Source organism: Sus scrofa, chromosome 14, assembly GCF_054392235.1.
Source record: "Sus scrofa isolate SSC_HxYL_T2T_F1_AM1 chromosome 14, Sscrofa_HxYL_maternal_Yorkshire_Landrace_v2.0, whole genome shotgun sequence".
In the NCBI taxonomy this organism is placed as follows: domain Eukaryota; kingdom Metazoa; phylum Chordata; class Mammalia; order Artiodactyla; family Suidae; genus Sus; species Sus scrofa.
The window spans coordinates 114,535,931-114,562,552 of NC_139396.1; the positions used below are offsets into that span (position 1 = coordinate 114,535,931).

The 26,622-nt window shown below is 37.5% G+C and overlaps 1 protein-coding gene and 2 long non-coding RNA genes across 5 annotated transcripts in view; 1 reads left to right on the forward strand and 2 right to left on the reverse strand.

Moving 5' to 3' along the window:
- Positions 1–3,887, reverse strand: LOC146396950 (uncharacterized). Its single transcript, XR_014827577.1, has 2 exons — positions 3,021–3,887; positions 1–2,730 (listed from the first exon to the last, which is right to left on the reverse strand). It is a non-coding gene; the product is annotated as an uncharacterized LOC146396950 (long non-coding RNA).
- Positions 3,642–9,488, forward strand: LOC146396951 (uncharacterized). Its single transcript, XR_014827576.1, has 2 exons — positions 3,642–4,544; positions 6,151–9,488. It is a non-coding gene; the product is annotated as an uncharacterized LOC146396951 (long non-coding RNA).
- CISD1 (CDGSH iron sulfur domain 1) overlaps positions 6,371–26,622 on the reverse strand; it is a 21,688-nt gene continuing 1,436 nt past the window's right edge. Inside the window, exons 2-4 of one of the 3 annotated variants that reach the window (XM_084996655.1) lie at positions 20,163–20,263; positions 18,631–18,836; positions 6,371–9,736 (exon numbers count right to left, since the gene is read on the reverse strand). In XM_084996655.1, coding sequence (XP_084852781.1) covers positions 9,647–9,736; positions 18,631–18,836; positions 20,163–20,202 — 336 coding nt within the window. In that variant the 5' untranslated portion in view covers positions 20,203–20,263 and the 3' untranslated portion in view covers positions 6,371–9,646. Of the gene's footprint in view, positions 9,737–18,630; positions 18,837–20,162; positions 20,377–26,622 lie in introns of all 3 variants that reach the window. The other 2 variants (XM_084996654.1, XM_021073223.2) reach the window with 2 other exon arrangements.

The window sequence follows — 26,622 nt, forward strand, 5'->3', positions numbered from 1 at the left end:
TAGAACATATAGTGAAAGTTTACTTTAAAAAAAAAAAACCCAAATAAGAAAAAAATCATAAAGAATGATAGAACTGACTCATATAACTATTGTAGCCATAAATGTAAATATGTTAAGACCTACGATTATAAAAGGACTCTAGTTGCATTATAAAACTGCACTTCTCTATGTATATTCTGCACACAGAGAAAGTACTAAATTAAAATTACTCAGGGGTATTCCCTTGAGGTGCGGTGGGCTAAGGATCTGGCATTGCCACTGCAGCAGTTTGGGTCACTGCTGTGGCGTGGGTTCAATCCCTGGCCCAGGAACTTCCACATGTCATGGGTGCAGCCCCCCAAAAATTACTCGGAAAATCTGTAGAGAAAAGGATGAACAAAAATATTCTAGAAAAATACAAATAAAAGATATGATACTAATATCAGATGAGATTAAATTCTGGAAAATACTTACAAAGATGACAATTTATAAAGTACGCAATATACAATAAACTCCTTACAGATAGTAATAACCAACTCATATGTAGAATTTGACCAAAATTGTTGGAAATTGCAGGTGAGGATGGGGGGGGGGCAGTGGCAAAGACTCTCTGCATTGCTTTCTACAGCCTTGAGTCATCATTTAAATACTACCTTCACTTTTTAGACCTATCCAAATGCTGCTTGTGCAGTTATTTACCTTATGCTTTTCTTTAAAGTGACACAGTCCTTAACTGAAATAAATGTATTTAATATAACGACTGGAAAATGTGAGAATTAATGCTTTTCTAAAAGAGGAAGCTGTTCCTCAGCTCTGAGACTGCAGTTCATGTTCCCAAATGGTTTAAATGAAGCCAAAAATCTACCTAATCATATACAATCTTCTGCTATTTCGATGTCAGCTTAAAGGGACAAACAAAACCTGCCTGTGGCTCCTTTGGCCATGGATCTACCAGTTCTTTGTGTAAGCAGGTGTTGGGGACACATAAAAGGAATCTCCCTCCAACATCAGCCTGTGGCTCCTACAATTCAGTGCCCTCTGCCTCTTCTCCCTTCATCCTCAGCCACTGATAGCACCACTTATGACCTATCTGGACTGTAAACTCCTTAAGAGCAATGTCCCGTTCTACTTCTTTCTTCCTCCCCTCCCCTATCAGAGTTTCTGGTATTTATTGAGGATCCATGCATTCGCTTGTTTGTTCATTCACAGCATGTCAGGTAGCAGGGAAACAGAAAAGACGTCACAGCTTAAGTGAAAAGGCTTGTAATAAGTGTAATAAGGACTCAGAAAATAAGCAGAATTTGTGAGCTGCAAAGAAGGGGTACTTATCCTGAGGGAGTAGGGATGGCTCCCCAGAGGAGGCAGAATCTGTCTGAACTGATTCTTCGATTCTTGGAGAAGTTATATTTGTGTATATGTGTGTGTGTGTGTGTGTGTGTGTGTGTGTGTGTGTTTTGGGAGGCATTCCAAGAAGAGAAAGTAGCTTGGCCTTGGATCTAAATTTGATTGGAGGAGTTCCTGCTGTGGCACAGTGGATTAAGAACCTAGCATTACTGCAGTTGTGGCATAGGTCAAAGCTGAGGCTCAGATTCAATCCCTGAAATTCCATATGCTGTGTGTGTGGCCATTTAAACTAAAGGGGGATAAACTCAAAATGGCTTAAAGACTTAAATGTAAGACAGACACCATCAAACTCCTAGAAGAGAACATAGGTAAAACATTCTCTGATATCAACCTTACAAATATTTTCTCAGGTCAGTCTCCCAAAGCAACAGAAATAAAAGCAAAAATAAACCAATGGGACCTAATCAAACTGACAAGCTTTTGCACAGCAAAGGAAACCATTAAAAAAACCCAAAAAGACAACTTACAGAATGGGACAAAATAGTTTCAAACGATGCAACTGACAAGGGCTTACTCTCTAAAATACACAAACAACTTACACAACTCAACAGCAAAAAAGCCAACAAACCAATTGAAAAATGCGCAAAAGACCTGAATAGACATTGCTCCAAAGAAGATATACAGGTTGTCAACAAGCGCACAAAAAAATGCTCTACATCACTGATTTTGGAGAAATACAAATCAAAACTACTATGAGGTACCACCTCATACCAGTCAGAATGGCCATCATTAATAAGTCCACAAATAACAAATGCTGGAGGGGGTGTAGAGAAAAGGGAACCCTCCTGCACTGTTGGTGGGAATGTAAGCTGGTACAACCACTATGGAGAACAGTATGCAGGCACCTTAGAAAACTATACCTAGAACTTCCATATGACCCCGCAATCCTACTCTTGGGCATATATCCAGACAGAACTCTACTTAAAAGAGACACATGCACCCGCATGTTCATTGCAGCACTACTCACAACAGCCAAGACGTGGAAACAACATAAATGTCCATGACAGATGATTTGATCAGGAAGAGGTGGTATATATACACAATGGAATACTACTCAGCCACAAAAAGAAGAAAATAATGCCATTTGCAGCAACATGGATGGACCTAGAGACTCTCATACTAAGTGAAGTAAGTCAGAAAGACAAATACCATATGATTTCACTTATATCTGGAATCTAATATATGGCACAAATGAAGCTTTCCACAGAAAAGAAAATCATGGACATGGAGAAGAGACTGCGGTTGCCAAGGGGGAGGAGAGGAGGGGGAGGGAGTGGATGGGACTGGCAATTTGGGATTAATAGATGCAAACTATTGTCTTTGGAATGGATAAGCAATAGGATCCTGCTGTATAGCACTGGGAACTATGTCTGGTCACTTGTGATGGAGCCTGGTAATGTGAGAAAAAAGAATGCATACATGTATGTGTAAATGGGTCACCTTGCTGTGCAGTAAAAAACTGACAAAACACTGTAAATCAGCTATAATGGAAAAATAAAAATCATCATTTAAAAAAATAAAACAACCCAGTGACATTGCCAAGTAAAAGGGAGCGGGGAGAAGGAGTGAGATGGACTGGGAGTTTGGGGTTAGTAGATGCAAACTATTATATTTAGAATGGATAAGCAATGAGGTACTACTGCATACATAGCACAGGGAACTATATCCAGTCTCCTGGGACAGAACATGATGGAAGATAATATAAGAAAGAATATAAGAAAGGGCATGTATATATGTATGTATGACTGGGTCACTTTTCTGTACAGCAGAAATTGGCACAACAATGTAAATCAAGTGTACTTTAATATAGCAAATTAAAAAAAATTAGACTGGAATAGTTGAATCCCAGAGCATGGGTTGGGAATGATGAGTGATGGTGCTAGAGCGTAGTCAGGCTTGGTCATGAAGAATTACATTAATGCATAACTTCGTGTGACACTAGCACACTACACAACCTAATGCTTCTTCATTGTTAAAACAGTGTTTTTTACACCTAATGCCTCTTCACTGTTCCCCCCCATGGGTTCCCCCTCAACCTAGTCTATAATCTCTACCTTATTTTCTGACTGGGAATATCTCATTTATCCTTCATGTACCAGTTGAAATACCACTTTTTCTGGAGAGATTTTCTCAACCTCTCTGTAATCCCTAAGAACAGAATTTGAGTTGATCGAACAACTGTACTCTCCATATATTTCTATTTTAGCTCTAATTATTTTGCTTGTAGTTATTACCAGTTTTAAATTAGGCTGGAATTGTTTTTTTCTTTCTTTCTTTCTTTCTTTTTTTTCTTTTCTTTTTTTTTCTTTTTTTGGTCTTTTGTCTTTTTAGGGCCCCACCTGCAGCATATGGAAGTTCCCAGGCTGAGGTTGAATGGGAACTGTAGCTGCTGGCCTATGTCACAGCCACAGCAATGCGGGATCTGAGCTGTGTCTGTGACCTACACCACAGCTTACAGCCATGCTGGATCCTTAACCCACTGAGCAAGGCCGGGGATCAAACCCACGTCCTCATGGATAGTTGCATTTGTTAACCACTGAGCCATGACGGGAACTCCTAAGCTGGAATTATTTTAAAGTGAAGAGCTTTTTAAAGTACATATTTCTATCCAAAGTATTTTTGTTCCTTGAATGACTACATATCTGTATATTAGAATTTGGGAGTGCAAAAGGAACAAGAGATTGTCATTAACGTCTGATTGGAGATGGATATTGAGTACAAGTAAGATTACACACACACAAAAGTAAGGGAGAGTGTATCATGCAAATGGAAAAACAGAAGCAAAGATATGGTTTCTTATTACATCATTTGAGTTAGAATTGATTCCCCAAGTGATTAGTGGGGCTAAAGAAAATTTGATGGCATTGGCATAGGAGGAAGGTTGGCTGCACCCATGGTATATGGAAGTTCCTGGGCCAGTGGTGGAATCTGAGATGCAGTGGCAACACCAGATCCTTTAACCCACTGCCTTTGGGTGGGAGATTGAACCTGAGCCTCCTCAGCAAGCAGAGCCACTGTAGTAAGATTCTTAACACTCTGCACCACAGTGGGAACTCCTGAAATTTTCTTCTATTGCTTTACCTGTTTCAAACATTTTTGAGAGGTAAAACTATTTTTTTTTTTGTCTTATCTTTTTAGGTTCACACCTGTGGCATATGGAGGTTCCCAGGCTAGAAGTCTAATTGGAGCTTTAGCTGCCGGCCTGCGCCAGTGCCACAGCAACGCCAGATGAGACGCGTCTGCGACCTACACCACAGCTCATAGCAACACTGGATCCTTAACCCACTGAGCGAGGTTAGGGATTGAACTCGAAACCTCATGGTTCCTAGTCGGATTCGTTTCCGCTGCACCACTATGGGAACTCCAAGAAGGTAAAACTATTTATTTGTGCTAGTGCAGTTGAACAGAGGTCTATGGCAGGTCTTCCTTTCCTTACTGTGCATATTTTTAAGACTCAGTTCATGTTTGGCTTTCTCATGCAGTCCTTTCCAACTACTGAAACCCAAAGGGCTCCTTTATATTTTTTGATTCCCTCCGGACTTTCTGCTGGTACATTTTCACAGACATGATCACTTCTTTTGAAACTACATACTTATATTTCATAAAGTGACTTTGACTTGCAGCTGATACATATAAAACATATTTGCCACATATATAAATACAGAGAACTGACTCTTCATTTCACCCTCCCAAAGAATTATGAGCATATTGAATCCTTCTTACTAAGGGAAAAAAAATCCCATTACTCTTTGGAATATTAGAAGATTAAGGCTGGAGAAATGTGCTTCACTTGAGGACTGTATTATTTTAAATGTTTCTTGTCATTTAAGATGTATTTGAAGACAATGCGAGATTAGAAATTTTGATATTACACATGGACTTTCTTGGAGAACTTACCCTGCAAGTGTGCATTTTTCTGTGCCTAATTATAAAGTCTCAGATCCACTTGCTTTGATCTGCTTATTATTTGGAGTTTGATTTTGCTCTAGGGTGTACATTCTTCTCTTTTTTTCTTAGGACACTACTAAAAACTTAGCTGGATGTAACAGTTTCTTTGAAATCAAGTGGTACACTCCCATTAGTACTGCAGTTTTTCTAATTTTTTTTAATTTTAGTTTTTCTAATCGATTAAATATTGAGGAAATTTTACAAAAAAGAGATTTTGCTCTGCTATACCGATTACTTTGCCATAGAAATGTGTGACCTATCCTCCCCCTGGTGGTCATGGTAACAACTACATAGGAACGTTCAGAACCTCAGAACTTTGCATTTCTCACTAGGCTTTTTCATCCTTTGGAGCAGATAGTAATAGCACAGGCTAAAGGACAAAAGGAGGAGGAAAAATGTAGGAATGTTTAGGTTACTTCTCTCAGCTTACTTCTAATCTCAGTGTGGTGTACTTATTGCTTCTATTCTTTTCCAGTTTCTTGTTCTGAATTTAAACAAAGGGTGTAACAAACCTAGCAAACTTGTACGCAAAACTCTAGTTTGTTGACTATAGTTGTGACCAAACAATAGTTTGGGATCAAGAAAACGGTGTCTTGAAGTTCCCGTCGTGGCGCAGCAGAAACGAATCCGACTAGGAACCATGAGGTTGAGGGTTTGATCCCTGGCCTTGCTCAATGGGTCAGGGATCTGGCATTGCCATAAGCTGTGGTATAGGTCACAGACGCAGCTTGGATCTGGCACTGCTGTGGCTGTAGCACAGGCTGGCAGTTGAAGCTCAGATTTGACCCCTAGCCTGGGAACCTCCATATGTCGAGGGAGCAGCCCAAGAAATGGCAAAAAAGACCAAAAAAAAAAAAAAAAGTTACTTATGAAAAATTTCAAGTATACAAACCAAATATTAAAATCAATAAAACTGTATTGTTTTAATATCTTTATAAAATAATTTGTAAGTCCCAGAACTTTAGATAAAAACCTTGGCTTAGTGATTCTCAGATTTTTAGATCTCATGGAGCAGTTAAAAAAAAAGTGGGGTCCAATATAGGGCTGCCAACTTTTTATTTTGCCAAGTGAGAATATTTAAAGCAACTAATACTACTATCAACATTTCATAAAAGCATATTTCGACACCACAAAATTTGGGATAACCATACAGTAAAAATTAAATTCAAGTTGATAACCTTCTATTAGTCTCCCCCCCCCCTTTATTATGGATGGTGAAATTGTAGTCTTGGCCTAGAATTTGAGAATGAATGCCTAAAAAGCCATTTTGCCAAATCATTTCAATTAAAGGGCTAAGAGGTGAGTGGCATTGCCTGAAATTAGTGTTTCAATCAGGGAAGGAAAGCACAGCTTCTTGCAACTGTAAAACACCCTTACAGATACCTAAGCATTAAACATGTTGCTAATTAGGAAGCTTAGTCAATGTTTGTCTTAAAATCCTTCGTAACTAATGTAAAATCAAATAAGCCCACCTACTATGTAGAAAGGCTTGATGTACATGACTGCACCTGTTATAATTTGTCTAGGAAAATAACCCTAAATCATAAATTACCTTAATTATTATAACTATGTCATAAATGATGTAATCCAAATTATGAGTTTTAATTCTCCAAAATGTTTCGCTCTCAATTACATGGTCTATAATAAATGCTTAATAAATGTCTGCAAGAAGAGGTGAATGTCACTCTCAATTACAATTTCTTCAAAACATTAGAAACTTCTCAACCTGGCACAAAATCTGACTGCAGAAATCACTGAAACATAAATGATACAAAGAAGAAAAGATGGATGGTGTGGGGGAGTCCCACTTGCCTGATCTCTTAATCAAATGAGCAAAGCAATTAGAAGATTTAGGGTGTTTAAGTGAGAACTGTAATTGTTCATAATGATTTCTGTGTAAAAACATCACTGTAACTCTAAATGCATTTAGATGTTTATTCCATGACAAAGAAAGTAAGACAAACTAAACTCTACTGAGTAGAGAAGATCCCAAAAGGAAAATTTTGGTTGGCTTGCTTGTATGAAGACAACTTAAAGCACTACCTTCTGAACAAAGAAATGTAGCAAAAGTTGGACCTGGGTGAGGAAGAGTTCTAGTTTTCCCTGGGAATGTAAAATTTTTCTCCGAAATCCACACATGGGTCAAAAAAATAAAAGACCCTAAAAGAAAGAATTTTAATATGACCCTGAAACTACATTTATCTAATTATTTTGGATTTTCAAAATGCTACAGCAGATCTGCATTTCATAATAAGGTGATCATTTCTACTTCCATCCTAAACATATCCACCTAAACCACTGAAAAACAGTTGTGAGAATTGCTACTAGATTCCCCCCCCCCTTACTAGCTATAAAAATGCATGACTCCTAATACTTTCAAATTCAAAATAAGACAGCTTACTCTGTTCAAAGGATGTCCTTCAATGAACGTCCTTTGGGAGTTCAATGATGTATTTTTCTTTTTTTAAAATTCAATGAATTTTATTATATTTACAGTTGTACAATCATCGTCATGATCTAATTTTAGAAATTTCCATCCCCAAACAATTAAGTTTTAAAAGCACGATCCTCTCTATTGCTGACTCAATCATGGTCATTTCAAAAAGGGGGAAAAGGCATGCAAAAAATTCACGCTAAGAATCTTAAAGGTAGAATCAGAATTTGTAGTATTTTAGACTTTGTGCTGAAGACATGTCTTAAAGACAAGTTCAAATAGATCATCACATGGACAGCTTAAAAGCCAGTACACACGATTTTGGGGCCAACTTTACCACAATAAACAAAGCCATACATTTACAGAGTATCAGTGATCATACTTTATATAGGAACACTGATGCCTGATTTCACTGATTCCTTTGACTTTTAAGGTAATTCTGTATTCTACCAAGTAGAAACTTGTAAATGACTATTATTGATAATTTGGGTGTCTGCAAAAAGAGGATAAAGATGTTAACCCGTCACTTTTGTCAATTTCAACTATGTTTGTCTATACTACATAGGTATTTTGTCATTTTTGCTTTTTCTTTCAGCTTTTACAGCTGCACCTGCAGCATATGGAAGTTCCTAGGCTAGGAGATGGAGCTGCAGCTGCTGGCCTATGTCATAGCCACAGCAACACCTGATCCAAGTCGCATCTGTGACCCATGCCACAGCTTGCAGCAATGCAGGATCCTTAATCCATTGAGCAAGACCAGGGATCGAACCCTAATCCTCAGCAACAATGGTAGGTTCTTAACATGCTGAGCCACAAAGGTACTCATTTCCCTTCTAACCCATAAAACCAAAAAAAAAAAAACTAATTTCTCTTAAAAAATATATTAACTACCCCGTCTTAACTCTTTATTGCTTCTAATTATTTTCAATTTTCATATCCTTTTTTTCTGAGTCAGCAATGAAATGCAATGTTTCTAGTCTGAATCTTTGAACACTATAAAGACAAACACTTTTCTTCTTTTTGTGTCTGATTATCAAGAATGAGGAAATAAAAATATTCCCATGCCTTTGATCTAGCCTCATGACTACTATTTCTGTCATGGATGTGTGGTTTTGGGTTCCAGAGACTTGAATATGCTCCAGTTCCTTTAGTGTCCCTGGTTCAAGTGCTTGCTACTCCTTGGAACTCTGAAATATTACATTTTAAGACATCCTTCATGAGGGCTTTAATATTGCTTTGGTCTAAATTTCCACTCCTTTTTTTTTAATGGATCAATTAGATATCCACGAAGATGAATACAAAGAAGCTACTGTCCCTTTATTATTGACCTGGCCCACTTATAATTAAGCAGAATTAACATTCAAAGTTCATTTTGATTGAAAACACAAAAGCTGTATTTTCTCAGTGTCATTATCACTATGAAGAAGCAAGCCAAGGTCGTAATGGATTTTCCTAGATTGTTATGAGATTAATGTAGTTTAGTAACATCCAATTTACTTTCTAGATTAGCCAAATAATATTAAATGGTGATAATTTTTCTTTGAAACTTATAAGTACAATCTGCACATGATTTTGAGAAAAATTTAATATGTTAACTTCACCATACAACTATATTCTAATGCTATTATTTTTGAATGTAAAGAAACGGATCCTTATAAGACCAAAATAACCCAAAGGCCATGAGATTGGTTTTTACTTTTTCCTTTTTTTTGTTTAAACAAAATGTGCACCACGATGGTTCAACAAGTAAGGCAAATGCCTTGAATATGAAAGCTGCAGTTTGCAATGTACCACATCTAGAACCCAGGGGAAGTGAATCATTCTAAGTAAACAATCAGGAAACATCAGGACAAGTTGGTTTGCAGCATCCAAAGTGTCCATTTAAGTGTCTTTTTTCTTAATGATCAGAGGTCCCACGTTGTCGCCAGTTTCTTCATTGTGTTTTATGTGCGATCCATCACAGAGTGGGAACTAGGAAGAAAAAAAGTGTGAAATGTCTAGTTGCAAAATCAGTGTTACATTTGGCAGAGCAGGGGTGATATAGGGTAATTCACATAAATAACTCAATAAAAAAGATTTTTCTTAACTACTTTCTATAGGTTTTCTGAAATGGCATAGGTATAGAATGAGGAGGAAGAAACTGACTTGTGGATAACACACAGATCATTAATTGCATTTCCCTCTGTGATACTTGATTATAGATGTGAAAAATCTTTTCCTTGTTTATGTACTAGTTACATTTCCATTCTAGTGAACTATGTCCATGGCCTATTTACTGGTGAGAGCCTAAGTTCATTCACTTAAAATCAATCTGTTAATTATCCTTTTGCTGATCATCTTTGCAGCAATCCCCCCTCCCCCCCAAAACACTTTTTTATTTTGCTTATTGGTTCATATCCTTAATTTCTCTACTTTCATACACACATGCCAGTATTTCCCTTTTTAACATCCTTCATGAAGACCTCCTTCTCCTAGACGTGATACATTTATATTCCTTTTCAAGATTTCACATTTTAGATGAAACAGACATTTTCATGTCCAGTGGGACAAAACTAAACTTTTAACACGGTGTTTCCCAGAGTGTGCTCTGTGAATTAAAAAGTCCTGCAAAATATTCTGATTTGGTTTCATTCAGTGTTTAAAAAAACACATGCAGCTCTCTTGATTCACAACATACATTATTTTTAAAGAGGTTCTGCTGTAAAAAACAGTATTTTTAACTCCAAACTTCCCAAGCTGACTGGATTATGGACAGTTACTTTGATATCCATTACATGGTGTTCTACAAGAGCACAATTTGTAAAATTATGTTCTAAGATCCGGTTACTTCACTACTATTACAGGCAGTTGCCTCCCAAATTGTTATACCTTTTTTCATAATTTTATCAAAATAAATTCTACATGTAAAAATGCCCATTTACAGCTTCTATATGGTTGTATTCATCAGCCTACTACACTGGGATGATGACTGAGTTTAAAATATGCTTCAATATTTGGCAGGGCTAGTTTAACTTTACATTGGTCTTCTTTGTTAAACCTCCCCTATTTATTCTTTACCTAACTTTATTAAACTTTACCTATTTATCCTTCCAGATAAACTAGAGAATTTTTTTGGCCAAGTCTAATTTTCTCTTTTGTGTTTTTCACATTCAGGTCTCATGTATTTTCTGGTAAGATATTTCCTTCCTTTTTTTTGCTTTTTAGGGCCGCACTTGTGGCACATGGAGGTTCCCAGGCCAGGGGTCGAATTGGAGCTACAGCTGCCAGCCTACACCACAGCCCCAGCAACACTAGATCCGGGCCACGTGTGCTACCTATACCACAGCTCACGGCAATGCTGGATCCTTCACCCACTTAGTGAGGCCTGGGATCGAATCTGAAACGTCATGGTTATTAGCTGGATTTGTTTCTGCTGAGCCACAATGGGAACTCCTGGTAAGATATTTCTGCCTTATGTTTTATGCTTACTATAATTAGGTACATATTTTCATACATAACTACTCTTGAAATATATACATACATATATATATCACTGAATTTTGCAGTTAGATCCTTCCTACTGTATTTTATTTTATTTTTTTTTTAGCCTCACCCTGCATGTGGAAGTTCCTGGGCCAGGGGCCAAACCCAAGTAACAGAAGCGGCAACGCCCAATCCTTAAACTGCTGCACAAGAGAATGCCACCTTCCTACCATTAAATGATAAAAATAAGAACTCAAAGATGTTTTAGGTATCTCCTTGGGATTTTGCAATTATCAGTAAATTACCTTCTTTCCTTATATCGTACCTTTTATTTATATATTATACCTTTTATTTTTATTTCATGTCAAATGATGATGGTTAGCATCTTTGTTTTATTTTTGGTGTCGGGAATGTACCTACACTTTAGAATCTAGTTTCACTGTTTAAAACAGTATAAGATATACTGTTGCACTGAAGGAATCTGTTTACAAGAGTAAAGTAACAGGAATCTGGCTGGAGGCATAAAATCGCTTCATTACTCCATTAAGGAAGTATAAATTTCAACATCTGAAACTAGACAATGATGGTATATAATCTTAAACTTTGATATTAGAAGTCTCTATACTAAGATTAAAATAATATTTGGTTGATGTTGAAATTCAATTTTAATTTTACTATCTGCATATAATTCTGAGTAAATTAGTTAAAAACTACAGAAAAACTCAAGGTATCATCATATATTTCCTGGTATAAATTCTATCTTGGGGTAGCAATATAAATGTGATGCATATAAAATTTACATAACTGTCAATAAGCTGTGGTACAGTATATTCGTATTAGAAACAGGTCCTTTTAGCAAAAACATGAACCCAAGCTTTCAGTGTTTACTTGGCATTGAGGGGGAAACAGGCCATAAAAAAAAAATCAAACTAAAGGTATTCTACAGCAAAGAATAGCATTTCAAAGTGGCATGTGTTTAGTAAACACAGCTGATTTTACAGTGATAATACAAGTTTACATTTTAAAAATCTGTTTTTAATAGCATACACAAAACACATCACTATATGGTTTTATGCACATAGGCTATAAAACATTTTTGAAAAATAAAATATTCATAATGTAAAAAGTCAAATAACTTACTAAAAGAGCATGTTTAACTTTTCTTTTTTAATCTTATTTTGAAAATACCAGAAAGCTAAAATATTTTCTTTTTGCCTTTTCTAGGGCTGCTTCCCCCGGCATATGGAGGTTCCCAGGCTAGGGGTCTAATCAGAGCCACAGCCACCAGCCTACACCAGAGCCACAGCAACACAGGATCCGAGCCGCATCTGCAACCTACACCACAGCTCACGGCAACGCCGCATCCTTAACTCACTGAGCAAGGCCAGGGATCGAACCCGCAACATCATGGTTCCTAGTCGGATTCGTTAACCACTGTGCCATGATGGGAAATCCAGAAAACTAATATATTTTCTTAAATTATTTTCTTTCATAAATAGAAAAAAGAGCAGGAGAGGAGTTTGTAGAGAAATACATAAACGTGATTAAGAAAGTCATACATCTGAAATGAGAATATAACGTTTTTTAAAATGGCTGCACCCTGGCATATGGAAGTTCCCTAGGCCAGGGACTGAATCCGAGCTGCAGCTGTGGCAATGCCAGATCCTCTTGCCTACTTCCCAGGATAGGGAATCAAACCTTGCCTCCACAGTGACCCTAGCCACTGCAGTTGGAATCTTAACCCACTGCACCACAGTAAGAACTCTGAAATTGGGAATATAATTTTTATAATGATCTGGTTTTGCCTAAAAATTGAAATTCATGTTTCATCATAGTCTTAAAAGTAAACGAATAAAAAATAAATATTTCTGTCTTTTTGTCTTTTTAGGGCTGCACTCGTGGCATAAGGAGGTTCCCAGGCTAGGGGTCAAATTGGAGCTACAGTTGCCGGCCTACCCCAGAGCCACAGCAAAGGCAGATCCAAGCCATGTCAGCGACCTACACCACAGCTCACAGCAACACCGGATCCTTAACCCACTGAGCAAGGCCAGAGATTAAACCTGCAACCTCATGGTTCCTAGTCAGATTTGCTTCCGCTGTGCCAAGATGGGAACTCCAAAAATAAATATTTCTTTAAAAAATAATGAGGGTGTTTCCACAGCTGGTAAGGATCTGGTGTTGTTTATGTGACTGTATGAGTTTGATCCCTGGCCAGGTGAAGTGGATTAAGGATTTGGAGTTGCCACAGCTGTGGTAAAGGTTGCAGTTGCGTCTTGGATTTGATCCCTGGCCCAGGAACTTCCATATGCCATGGGTGTCCTGCCCCACCGCCCCCGCCAAAATAGTAAGTAGATCCTTGCTATGTGTTAAAACTTTCATGCTTCTTGAAAGTATATAAATCTTTGAATGCCTTTAAAATGTAAACTTCGTATTCAAAACCATTTTTTTCAGAGGCAGAAATATTTTTTAAATAGTACTTTCTATATCACTTAACCCTAGGAATTATTGACTTAAGTCACAAACATCTCCCAAACGTCATGTGAAGATCAGGCATTTTCATGTTCATTTATTAGTAATTTCACATTTTAAGTTAATGAAGACAAAACCTTCTCTTTTCCAACCAAGAGCTAAAATGAGTTATTTCAAGATAGGACTAGCAGTTTTTTAAGAATACACTGTATCTGTTAATGGAATATATTTATTAAAATTTATGAGTCTCAATGTAATATAAATGAAAGAATGATAATTACTTGGCATTAAAACTCAAATGGTAAATTACATAACTTCTTTTTTTCAGAAAGTATCATTTCATTTTATACCTTTCTATGCAAGAGAAAGAAAACACATAGTAGATGTGTACTTTCAAACATAATCTAGGAAGTACAGAAGTTTTTGTATTTAATAGTGTAATGAAAACGTGTATTTTATTAAGTCCTTTTCATTTAAAATTTTGAAATGTGTTAAAAATGTCAAGCAAAGAGCTGACATTACAAAAAACACAACAGGTACATTTAATTCAGTTCATGTAATACCAATACTTAAAAAAAAAGATCAGAAAATTGATGAGATAAAAAGTTTAGCTCATAGATGATTCTAACATTTGTCTTAAAATATCAATGTTTGTGTATTAACAAGTCATGTAGCAAAGTTTGTGAATTAAACTGGATGAATTTCCTGTATGCCTAGAAAATATCCTACCATATTTGTTAGCACAATTAGAAAACTACAAATCCTAAATATCTTTAAAATTAGGGAAGAGAGGGCATAGAGAAGAAGCTAGAATAAATGTTTAGGACAAAAAACAAAAACAAAAAAACCGACCCCAAAACCCCCCTAGGAAACCAAAAAACCACACTAGAGATTCTTGCTCTTCACTTGGAAAGCCAGCAAGTTACCAGGGTCTTCATAAAGAATACAAGATTTTAAGTGGTCCCACACTTCAAGTTATGATGCTTTTGTTTTTAGGGTAATTCAAGATGGAAATAAACATGAGTTCCCATTGTGGCTCAGCAGCTTAAGAACCTGACTAGTATCCATAAGGATCCTGGTTCAACCCCTGGTCTCACTGGGTGGGTTAAGGATCCGGCATTGCTGTGACCTATGGGGTGGTAGGTTGAAGACATGGCTCAGATCCTCTGTTGCTGTAGCTGTGGTGGAGACCCCTAGTCTGGGAACTTCCATATTCTGCAGGTGCAGGAAAAAAAAAAAAAAAAAAGAGAGATGGAAATAAATAAATATTTCTCCTTGACTTATGTCCTCTACCTGCAAAAATTATAAAAAAATTTTTTTTAAATCTTCCTTCTCCAAACTCTAATTAGTTTTGGATTATATTTTCTAAGGAAGTTGCCCGGGGCCTTTTGGCTCGTTACTATAAATTGCTGAGAAATAAGCTATCTTTGGTCAAGATAAAAACAAGGAACGAGATCTTTGAGACTACGTGACAGAATATGACATTTTATACCATTCTTATGGACTTATTTTAATAAAGTAGTAGATACAATAGGAAAATATGTAAGAAAAACTAAGATCTTACAAGACTGTTTTTATGTGGATTGGACAGGCAACGTAAACAACGTTCAGAATACTGTTTTTATAAAGAAATGGAGTCAGTGCAATCCACCTTCAAGCCATTAATAAGAGGAAGACTTTCTTTAACTCACATACAGATACACCCTAAAACAAAAACAAACCTACTACTAACAAAAATACCCAACTCAAACCCTGAGTTGGAAAGGAAAGAAAATGAGTCTACACAGTTACATTTGACTTCAATTTCAGTTGATCTCCTGATCAACTCGCTCATCTTTCCCCCCCCTTTTTTTAAATTTCAATTTTATCTTTTTACTGAGGTATAGCTAAAGTACAACAATATTATGTAAGTTTCAGGTGTACAACATAGTGATTCGCAATTTTGAAAGGTTATATTCCATTTACAGTTATAAAACATTGGTTATATTCCCTGTGTTGTACAATATATCCGTGTAGCTTATTTATTTTGTACATAGTGATCTGTACCTCTTAATTCCCCACCCCCATCTTGCCTCTCCCACACAACTCAGCAAATGATGTAACCTATGACCTACCTGAGGTGAGTGGGGAGTGGGAACCTAGTAAGACTCTTGCATAATACTCTTCCCCTGACATCAATGTTCCTGAACCTTGTTTTGAAAGTAAGACTATCTCTTCCTTTTTAAGGCTGAGTCTCAAATCTGTGCTTGTACTCTCATTTCCTTCCACCCTCTGTCAACACATTGCTGTCTCAAATACTATCTTTCCTGTAGTTGCTTTAATCATTTCCTTTCTGTTGGCTCCTTTCCTTTTCATTTCACTTATAAACAACCCTTTTGTGAAATACTATGAAACAGGACAGTTTCTCAAACAGCAGAGGGCATACCAATGGGGGTGAAGGGGAATAGGAAGAATGAAGTGTGTTAAAAACATATAGCTTCTGCATATGACTAAGAGTGATTCACTAGGTCTGAGAAAACTGCTCTAATCTTAAGAAATACACAACAGGTTACTAGTGACTATACATTAATCTGCAAACCTCTCCAACCCCAAAATGGAATCACTATGCTGCATACCTGACACTAACACAAGTGTAAATCAAGTATACCTCAATGAAAAAAGAATGAATTAAAACTGAATGTTTATATCACAATAACTTATTTTAAAATAGGAGTTACAAGCATTCTGTGCACAGGCATGTAAGTGTGTGACTGGCCATCTGTGTGACAACCTTAGGAACCTCAGGAATGTGGGGATTTTCCAAACATGTCTGGAGAATAAGAACATTCACTCTCTTGAATAAGATTCAAAGTGAATGCTGAATCACTTCACATGGGAATAAAAAGTGCCCAAGATTCAGTGAAAATTCAGAACTGACAAATCATAGATGCAAAGAGGATGAATAATGACATAAAAGATAAGCTTAAAAAGAAAGAAGACATTGAGAAAATTGAAAATGATACGACTGGTCTGGCCTTCCTTTCCTTGAAGCCTACCTTTGAGAAACAGTCATCTCCAGCTTAACCATATGGAAGCTCTAAACTGTATGAAGAAAGAATAACCCTGGAATGTTCTGTTCACTTATAAAGTCTAGCAAACATTTACACCACAAGCTAGTGTCCATTTGTGATTGTTCCGGAAATACTTGAGATCTCAGAGCACATTTGCCTTACTGACCCTTGGCCCTCTGGGAACGCCCAACCAAAGCAAACACCTTCTACTTGGCCTCAAAGCTAGGCTGCAGAATTCACTCAAGCAGCCATGGTATTTCTTGCTTTCCATTCACTGTCACATTTACAGAAAATCTGACATATATTCAGTTTTAACATTGCTTTAGTAGTAATTCACACTGTAAGCTATTTGGACACAGCTTTTATTTTAATTATTCTGTTGCAATGACACCAAAAGGTCAATTGCTTTATTGTTTAATCCAACGGTCTTACTATAATAGTCTATTCACCTCATAGTCTCTTGCACAATTCTGCAACCAAACCTTCTTTGAAACTTTTCCTTTCCCACTGTCAAGCCATGATATTCTTAGTTTTATTCTAACTCTGGGGCCCATTTCATCTCCTTTTTTGGCTCTTTTTCCTCTTTACAAAATGCAGAAAATTCTCCGAGATATCATACTTGGCCCTTGATTTTTATCTGACCAAGGATCTGCTGCATTCCTACACTTGACTCATCAGTTTTGCTGATGGCTATCTCTAACCCTGATGTCTCAACTTTAGTCCCACATTTCAGACTGCCTGCCTTACAATGAAATGGAAATATTCAAATGTCACCTCAAGGTCACTCTTTGAAACTGAACTCCTCGTGGCTGTTCTGGAAAAATCGGCTTTTCACCCTGAATCCCTTCTTTCTGCTTAGAATCCCAAATTCTCAGATACCTCAATGAGCTTTAGTTTTCCTCCTCCAATCTTCCACATAAATCAGTCACTTCATTTGGCTGATCCTTCCCTCAAAATGTTTCATGTATCTGTTCATTTCTTCTCCATTCTCACAGCCAGCACTCTAGTCTAAGTACAGCTTTATCTCTGAAATCCCTAACAAGGACCTTCCCATCCCCTACCCCATGCTGGGAGGCACAAACTCCTCATACAGGTACTCAAGACTCTCCTCAATTTGGACTTATTCCTGAGGGGAGGGAGGTGCAAGGACCAGACTAGTTTCTTCACGGATCCCATCTTTGTGCATATGAGTCCTTTCCCATAGATTCTGAGAAAGAGTTCCCCAATACTTGGTAGACAGAGCATTCTAATACCACCAGTCTTTTCAGGGGCAATTTAACTCCCATGTATATCACTATGCCTTCCCAGAGAATTCTACCCACAGTGTAACAAGTTCGTTTTATAAAAAGCACTAGTACTGCACCTACTATACCTGCTGTTTTACTATATAACTATTCTGCTGCATGTATATATAATAGATGCTAAATGAACTACTTAAGATCACTGACCTATTAGAACTCTTAGACATTCCCTAATTTTTAAAGCTATCACTCTTTTATATTTTGGTGAGCAACAAGAGAATGAAACCAGAGTTCCCATCGTGGCACAGTGGAAACAAATCTGGCATAGGGGAGGCTAAGACCCACTTAAGGAGGAAATTCTAAGAGTAAATAAACTGATTTTTCTCTTTTCTTTGGCCAAGAATATGGTTATATTGACCTGAACTCAGTGAGGGTACAATGTAATTTTACTGCCTGGTCATTACACATTTTAGTAAATATATTCCTTAAAAGAACATGGAAAAGAGAGAAAAACAGAATCCATTAAAAAAAGAAAAGAAAAAGGGCTATCTTAACAATGTCTGATGATTTCAGTTTGGCAGGATAGTTTAAAAGAAATGTTACATTAGAGACGGGCTTGATGGAAAGAACTTGTTTCTCTTACCTTTTTGGACCTCCAACAGCGGCAGTACACAGCTTTATCTCCCAGATCCTCCATGTCAAAAGCATGTACTACCTTGGGGTTGTCTTTCTGGATGTGAGGGTTTACCATAGATTTGTTGCGATGATCTTTAACATAAAATCTTTTGTAAGCTAGATAACCAATTGCAGCTGTCCCAGCAGCAATGGTAACCGCTGCGATCCACTCAACTAGAGCAGGGAAGGAAAACAGGAATAATTATCAAAACCAAGATATACACTAATAATACAACATGAACATTCAGGAAATCCAGTTGTTGAGTACTAGGCACCCCAGTAATCAAAGGTTTTTAATGTTAACAAAATGATCAGGGAGTTCCTGTTGTGGCGCAGCAGAAATGAAACTGACTAGGAACTGTAAGGTTGTGGGTTCGATCCCTGGCCTTGCTCAGTGGGTTAAGGATCTGGCGTTGCCATGAGCTGTGGTATAGGTTGCAGACGCCTCTCGGATCTGGCATTGCTGTGGCTCTGGCGTAGGCTGGCAGCTGTAGCTCCAATTTGACCCCTAGCCCGGGAACCTCCATATGCTGTGAGAGCGGCCCTAAAAAAAACCCCAAAAAACAAACAAAAAAAAACTGTGATACACTAAAAAAAATTCAGATTACAGGAGTTTCTGCTGTGGTGCAGCAGGTTAAAGATCTGGAGTTGTCTCTGTGGCAGCGTGGGTTTGATCCCCAGACCAAAACAGTGGGTTAAGGATTGGGCATTGCTACAGCTGTAGCATAGGTCACGGCTGTGGCTTGGATTCAATCCCTGGATCCCTGGCCTGGGAACTGCCATAAGACACACGTGTGCCTTCCCCAATTCAGATTACAAATAGTCATAAAAAATATTCAGATTACAAGTAAGAACCTCCTGTATAAAATCAGGAGGTGATTATGTTAACAAAACAACTCATCATAGCTTGTTTAAATAACACGTCCTTTAGTCACTTAAAAATGCATAACCACAAACAGAACTGGTATCCAAAGAAAAGCAAGAACGAATAAAACAAAACCAACGCTTAATAGTAAACATTCAAAGGACTATATCCAGCAGGATTCTGGGCTCCAAGTCATTCAAAAGGTTTCTTTTTTTTCTTTTTTCTTTTTTTTGGTTTGTTTTAAATTTCAAAGTGTCTCATTAAAATAAAAATCGGCTAACTTCATAGAAAACATACTTAAGAAAATCAGTTAGATTCTCATTTAATAAATTCTAAATTTCCATTATCCACTGGTGGATGATTTGAATTCCCTATAAATTTCATTTTAAATTTAATGATATCTTTCTGCTCAATTATTTGCTTGACTAATGGGCCATTTATTTATTCTTTTCACACAGCTTTTCAAGGATCCCTTAGAAATTCAAGCACTTACTGGGAACTACATCTAGTCACTTATGATGGAGCATGATAATGGGACAAAAAAATGTATACATGTATGTGTAACTGGGTCACCATGCTGTACAGTAGGAAAAAAAAAAAAAAGAAAAAAAGAAATTCAAGCACTTAACAACTACCCCAGTTCCAGAGAATTCTGGAGAGAAGAGAATGTTGCATAGTCTGGTTGGCCTTGGCCTCAGCCTCAGAAGAGAGTTGTCTATTCCCAGCCTCGAGTGGACTGCAGCAAGAAGTTGAACAGGGGTCAGGATAAACACACTGGACTGTGTCCCAGCACTTCCTGAGTCAGATCTTCAGTGTTTGAAATAAGTTCCCAGACTATCAAATAAAGCCCTAGAGAGATAAGTACAAAAAACACATTCCAAGGCCAAATAAAAACACATAATGAATATTACTGTATGGCTTACTGGTACTACTGAATCAAATTTCTTATTGTACTAATGTGATTAATCACTGAACCTAATACTACTTTACATAAAATTGGAGCTCATTCTCTGGAGAGGAGCAACCTCTCTCACATTTCGTTCCTTTTATCTTGGTCTTCTCTTCCAGCTTAATTAGTAATTTAGTTTTTATCAAGTGTTTCTAATTAGCATGTTCCTTGGATTCTATTTTCAACCACAGCATTTTTCTCTACAAAAAAATTTTATTCTCCTGCCCATGCAACATTCCTATTCCTCCCTGCTATAATCTCCTAAAATAAACATTAATGTTATATTCTTCCTAGGTGCTGCATGACTGAGAAAAGTTAATCAGTCCTTTGACAGCTTCAAACATTTGTCCTCAATGAAAGATATTTTAAACTACACACCTTGTATAGATTTGCTTTGAATTTTAGTGCAGCCTCATGATATCATTTCTGTGACAACTCCAAGCAGGGAGTTTGCTTTTCTTCAATGTCTAGTTTGATTTATAATCTTTTCTGATGCTTTTTTTTTTTAAACCATGGAACTCCCTTGAGAAAATGTCAGGAGTTATAGCAACCCATTTTTTAGCTAATGGAAAGCCACTCTGAATAGCTAATGTATCTATCACAAAATGGGCTTAAATGCTGCTTGCATAGTATATGTTCCATTATGTCTGCCGAATGTTATATTTTCTTTAGCAAAATTTAAAGGGGAATATCCCAAAAGACTGGAGTAACACAACTCCCTAAATACTGTTTTCTTAGTTAAACTTTTTTTTTTCTTTTGTCTTTTTAGGGCTGCACTCATGACATATGGAAGTTCCCAGGCTATGGGTCAAATCAGAGCTGCAGCTGCCCGCCTATGCCACAGCCACACCAGATCCGAGCTGGGTCTGCGACCTACACCACAGCTCACAGCAATGCCGGATCCTTAACCCACTGAGTTGGTTTGAACCCGCGTCCTCACATATACTAGTGGGGTTTGTTACCACTGAGCCATGACGGGAACTCCTAAACCTTACTCTCAAGGTGAAGTCTGAAGTAATCTCTAACAGATTTGTTTTTAATGATGCCTATATATTACATAAAGGCAGGATTAATTTGTCTCATGATGTAAAGAGAATCCTCTAGGAATTTCTACCTGAAACTCATGACCAAAAACTTTCTCAATCATTAAAACATTCTTTTCATTTCTCATATTACCAACTGAATCCATAGGGTAACTTTTTTCTTTAAACCTTTACCTCCTCTGGATTTTTTTGATGGTGGAAGAAATGACAGAATAATTGACATCGGGCTGAGGGTGTGTGACTCTAGCTAGTACCCAAGAGTAGCTGCTCTGTGGGGAATCGAAATATGCACTCTGTGATCCTACACCCTAAGAAGGGTCACTTATAAATGTCACAACACCATTATGTGTGCTAGGAAAATGGCTTTATATTTGCTCTAATGAGTCTTTTAGAATTACAGAGTCAGATAAGGTCTTATCCCTCCCCGCTTCCCAAATTCTAATTCTCTAACCTCATTAGAGACAAATGTAAAAGTTCCCAAAATAAGAAAAAATGCTGCTGTTTTATCATTTCATTACTGCAGCCTGAATCAGTCTTTTCTGGCAAAAAGCTATGGATACCAACTGGCAACTCTAGGGAAAAGAAAGAAAAGGAAACAATATGGAGACAGACAAGAATGATGATGGATTCAAAAGTCAAAAATTAGAACAAAGAATTGAAAACCCAAGACAGTAAATGAATAAAAACAATAAAACCCAATTAACATTCAGTTCTTGATAGTGTATATGCCTATTAAGAACAGATACCATCTCAGGTTGAACAGGGACTTTATCAAGACCCAATTTCTAAAGACATTTCAGTTGGCACCTTTCAGATATTCTTTCAAAACTGGGGTCCAGAAAAATCCTGAGCATTATTTCTGCCTCTTTCAGTTTATCCTTACTTCCCGTTTCTGTAACCATCTCTCAAGGTACAGTACTCCTAGTTAGATCAAACCTTACCCCACTCAACCTTGCTTAACAATGCTTTCTATCTATATAAATACTATGAATAAGCCCATATAAAGAAAGAAAATACAAAAAATACATTTCTAAATGATCTCTCCCTTTCTTACTCTCCCCCGGCCTACAATTATATAAACTTTGGTTTTTCTCTCTCAGAATTATTCAGAGTTAGACACAACATTCAACTTGTTTCCAAATCCCAAACCCATGTTTGTAACTCACTTCTTGGCTTTTCCTCACTGTGGGAAACATTTTGCTTTAACCCAGGACAGAAAGCTCATGCTGCTTCTTTTCCTTTAGCCCCTTTTCTGCCCCAAACTGTCCTCTCCTGCCCAATGTCAACTGCCATAGAATCAGAATGCTCCTTTCACCTGAAGAGAGGGGGAGGGGAGTTGCTTCTCTTCTGTCTCCCTCGGATTGGTAGCTATGCCTGGTGTAATGCTTTTCTCTTAAGGTCTGCTGTTCAGGCTGTGTTCAATGTTAGTTAAGTAAAAAGAAATAATAGATAACTAATTTGAATTTGCAACTCCATCAATCCATCCTACTATCCCATTACTCTTACACCAAATGACTTCTCTCTGGCCTCACCTTAACCTATTATATCAAAGTGTGGGATTTAAATACTTCCTGAGATTAAATATAAAACTTTATTATGAACACTTCAGACACACACAGGAAATACTGTAATGAACTCCTGTTTACCCTCACCCAGCTCCAAGTATCAACTCACTCACTGCCAATCCTGTTTCAAGTACAGCCCCCAAAACTCTTATTATTTACTATTTATAACCTATAGGAGCTAACTCCTTTATCTGCAGTATGAATGGCAATTTCTTCTCAGATAATAAAACAAACCCCTTGAATGGTTACTTTATTTTTCCAGGCCATGCCTGTGGTATGCAGGAGTTCCCAGGCCAGGGATGGGACCCATGCCACAGCAGTCAACCCAAGCCACAGCAGTGACAGTGGTGGATCCTTAACCCACTGATCCACCAGGAAATTCCTTAAATGGTTACTTTAAATGACTCAGTAAATTTACTGAATCCAAACAATATTTTTATGTTGAAGTTAAATGGACTGGAAAATTATGAATTTGTTTCGATAAAAGTGACCATATATTGGAGAATAAGAACTTAACGAAATTTAGTTTTGGTTACATGCATCATAGTGTTCAGTTTCGGATGAGTAATAAGGTGCAAGGCAGATAGACTAATGCCTATTTTGTAACTTGAGGGTAAAGCAAAATATGAAAAAAAAAAGAAATTTGAGGGGACAGGAGGAATAAGAACTGCCTTTAAGGTTTAACTGACTTTTTTTTTTTTTTTCTTTTTTAAAGATGAGGATGAATTATGAATGACTTAGGACTGAAGAGAAGAAAATCACCAGACTTAGGACTGGTGAGACGATTGAAGAATTAAGAGCAATAGGTATCATTACTGAGGCAAGAGCTTAAGGAAGCAGGAGAAAATGGCATCTGGAGGTTATGGATCAAAAACAACCTTGCAAACAGAAGGGAGGGGATTAAAGATGAGAGCAGATTCAATGAGTTTTGGAGGTATTAAGAAGCAAGAGGTTTAGTAAATTCCTTAAGGTCATCTATAGGGTATGAGGAGGCATCATTAGAGACCAGGGACTTTGGTAGCAGTGAAAACCACTTAATGTTTCTTATAGTTTCTAAAATTATATTTGGTATCCAATAAAAAATTAGTTTGGTATAAGTATGTCAATTGTACCTCAACTAGGAAAGAAAAAAAAGTGTGGTATCATGAACCAAATAGGTTTTTTTCCCCTGTCTTTATTTAATTTTTTTTATTAAAGTATAGTTGATTTACAATGTTGTGTCAATTTCTGCTATACAGTAAAGTGACCCAGTCACACACACATATATATATTCTTTTTCTCTATTATCTTCTATCATGTTCTATCACAAGCTATTGGATATAGTCCCCTGTGCTATACAGTAGGACCTCATTGCTTGTCCATTCTAAATGCAATAGTTTGCATGTACTAACCCCCAAATCCCAGTCCATCCTACTCCCTTCTACCTCCCGTGCTTGGCAACCACAGTCTGTTCTCCAGTCGACCAGATAGGTATTGAAAGCTATCTCACTGACTGGGATCTTTGGATTTCAATTCCAATCACACCTTAATTGCCTCTCCCGGATTCATGTCCTGACCTGATCCACATTCATTTTATTTCTAACCCTTTCATTTTTTTCCTGAATATAAACAAGAATTCTGATGCGTGCACACACCTTTCACTTTTTATTTAACATGTACTTACACGGTACTTATCATTGCCAAATACTATTCTAAGCTCTTAACAATTACATAATACACACACACACACACACACACACACACATGTATAAACTTAAAAAAACGTAACTGTAATTCACTTATTTAACTGAGAAGAGACATGGCCACCTTCCCCCAAATCAAAAGATCCAAGCTGATTTTCAATCTAAAGGAATTAACAGGTTGGGTTTAAAAACCGAGAGAACAATTTGAGATCTAAATAGTACAAAATGGGAGTTCCCGTCGTGGCGCAGTGGTTAACGAATCCGACTAGGAACCATGAGGTTGAGGGTTCGGTCCCTGCCCTTGCTCAGTGGGTTAATGATCCGCGTTGCCGTGAGCAGTGGTGTAGGTTGCAGATGCGGCTCGGATCCCGCGTTGCTGTGGCTCTGGCGTAGGCTGGCGGCTACAGCTCCGATTCGACCCCTAGCCTGGGAACCTCCATATGCTGCGAGAGCGGCCCAAAGAAATAGCAAAAAGCCAAAAAGCCAAAAAAAAAAAAATAATACCACTGGCAGATTTCCTAACAGAAACTCTTCAGGCCAGAAGAGAATGGAATGACACTTTCAAAATATTGAAAGAAAAAAAAAAAATAGTACAAAATGGATATTCTGTCCCTACCTTGCCATATCACTATATTTGAGGAAGGCACTGGTAGAAGTGATTTACAAAAGCTTTGGGCCTTTCCCCTTAGTTTTTATATCAGTCTTTATGCTTTTAGGTGAAATAAAAAGTAATTACTTCTCATAACAAAGTTCAGTACCTAAAGTTCAGGCTGATAACAAAGTTCAGTACCTAAAGTTCGCCCAGCAATTTCCTGTCCCTTAGAAGATGGCAAAGTAATGGGAAAGTCAACTTTGGATTCCACTATAGTTAGATCAAAAAAACAACAAACTTGTCTTACTTGCAAGAAAGATTAGCTTATAGTTGTGCACTGGAGACTGCCTCTACAAGGACTGAATCATGAGCCACTGCAGATGCTGACCCTCAACACCCCTGAAAGGAGCTCAGGGTAGAGAATCAGGAGTGAGGCACTCTGTGATCTGGGAAAACTGGCCAAACAGGTCTTCAGATAGATATTTTCAGAAGATTTTTTGAGCCCAATTCTTGCATCTCCTCATATCTACAAAAACACTAAAATCCTTCATGGTGACATTTGCTCCTCATGACTAGCAGAAACCTTCAGGAGACTAGGAGCAACCTTCCGTAAAAACGTGTGCTTGGTTGCATGTACCTCTCCCCTTCACTAAAATCCCATATATACAGAGATTCCGCCCTACCTCTATTGGAATGGTTTTTCAGGGCTATCTGAAATGCTGCCTCCCAGGCCACAGTTTTCATTTTGTCCCAAATAAAACTTAACTCTCAACTTTTAGATTGTGCATATTTTTTCAAGTCAACATAGTCTTAAGAAGTCCTAGGGTTCACCTACTTCACATTTCAATAGTATGCTACCTAAATATAGTGCTCAATTACACAAAATGACTCCAAATTTTAAAAATACACTTATGGGGAGTTCCCTGGTGGCCTAGTGGCTAAGGAACCAGCATTGTCACTTCTGCGGCTTGGGTCACTGTTGTGTCTCCAGTTCCATCCCTGGCCTGGCAATTCTGCATACTGAGGGCATGGCCAAAAAACCAATAGTTTGGAATCTTTTGGCCCATATCACACAAATGCAAACAGTCTTCCTTCAGTGGTTCGAGTCACATTTATCTTATTTTACACAACAATTTCCTCAGGAAAAAAAAAATTAACAACAAAACAAACAAAAATCAAAAATCAATCCCTACTTTATTTCTTCTTTTTTTTTTAAATAGGGCCGCACCTAGGGCAGATATAAGTTCCCAGGCTAGGGGTCAAA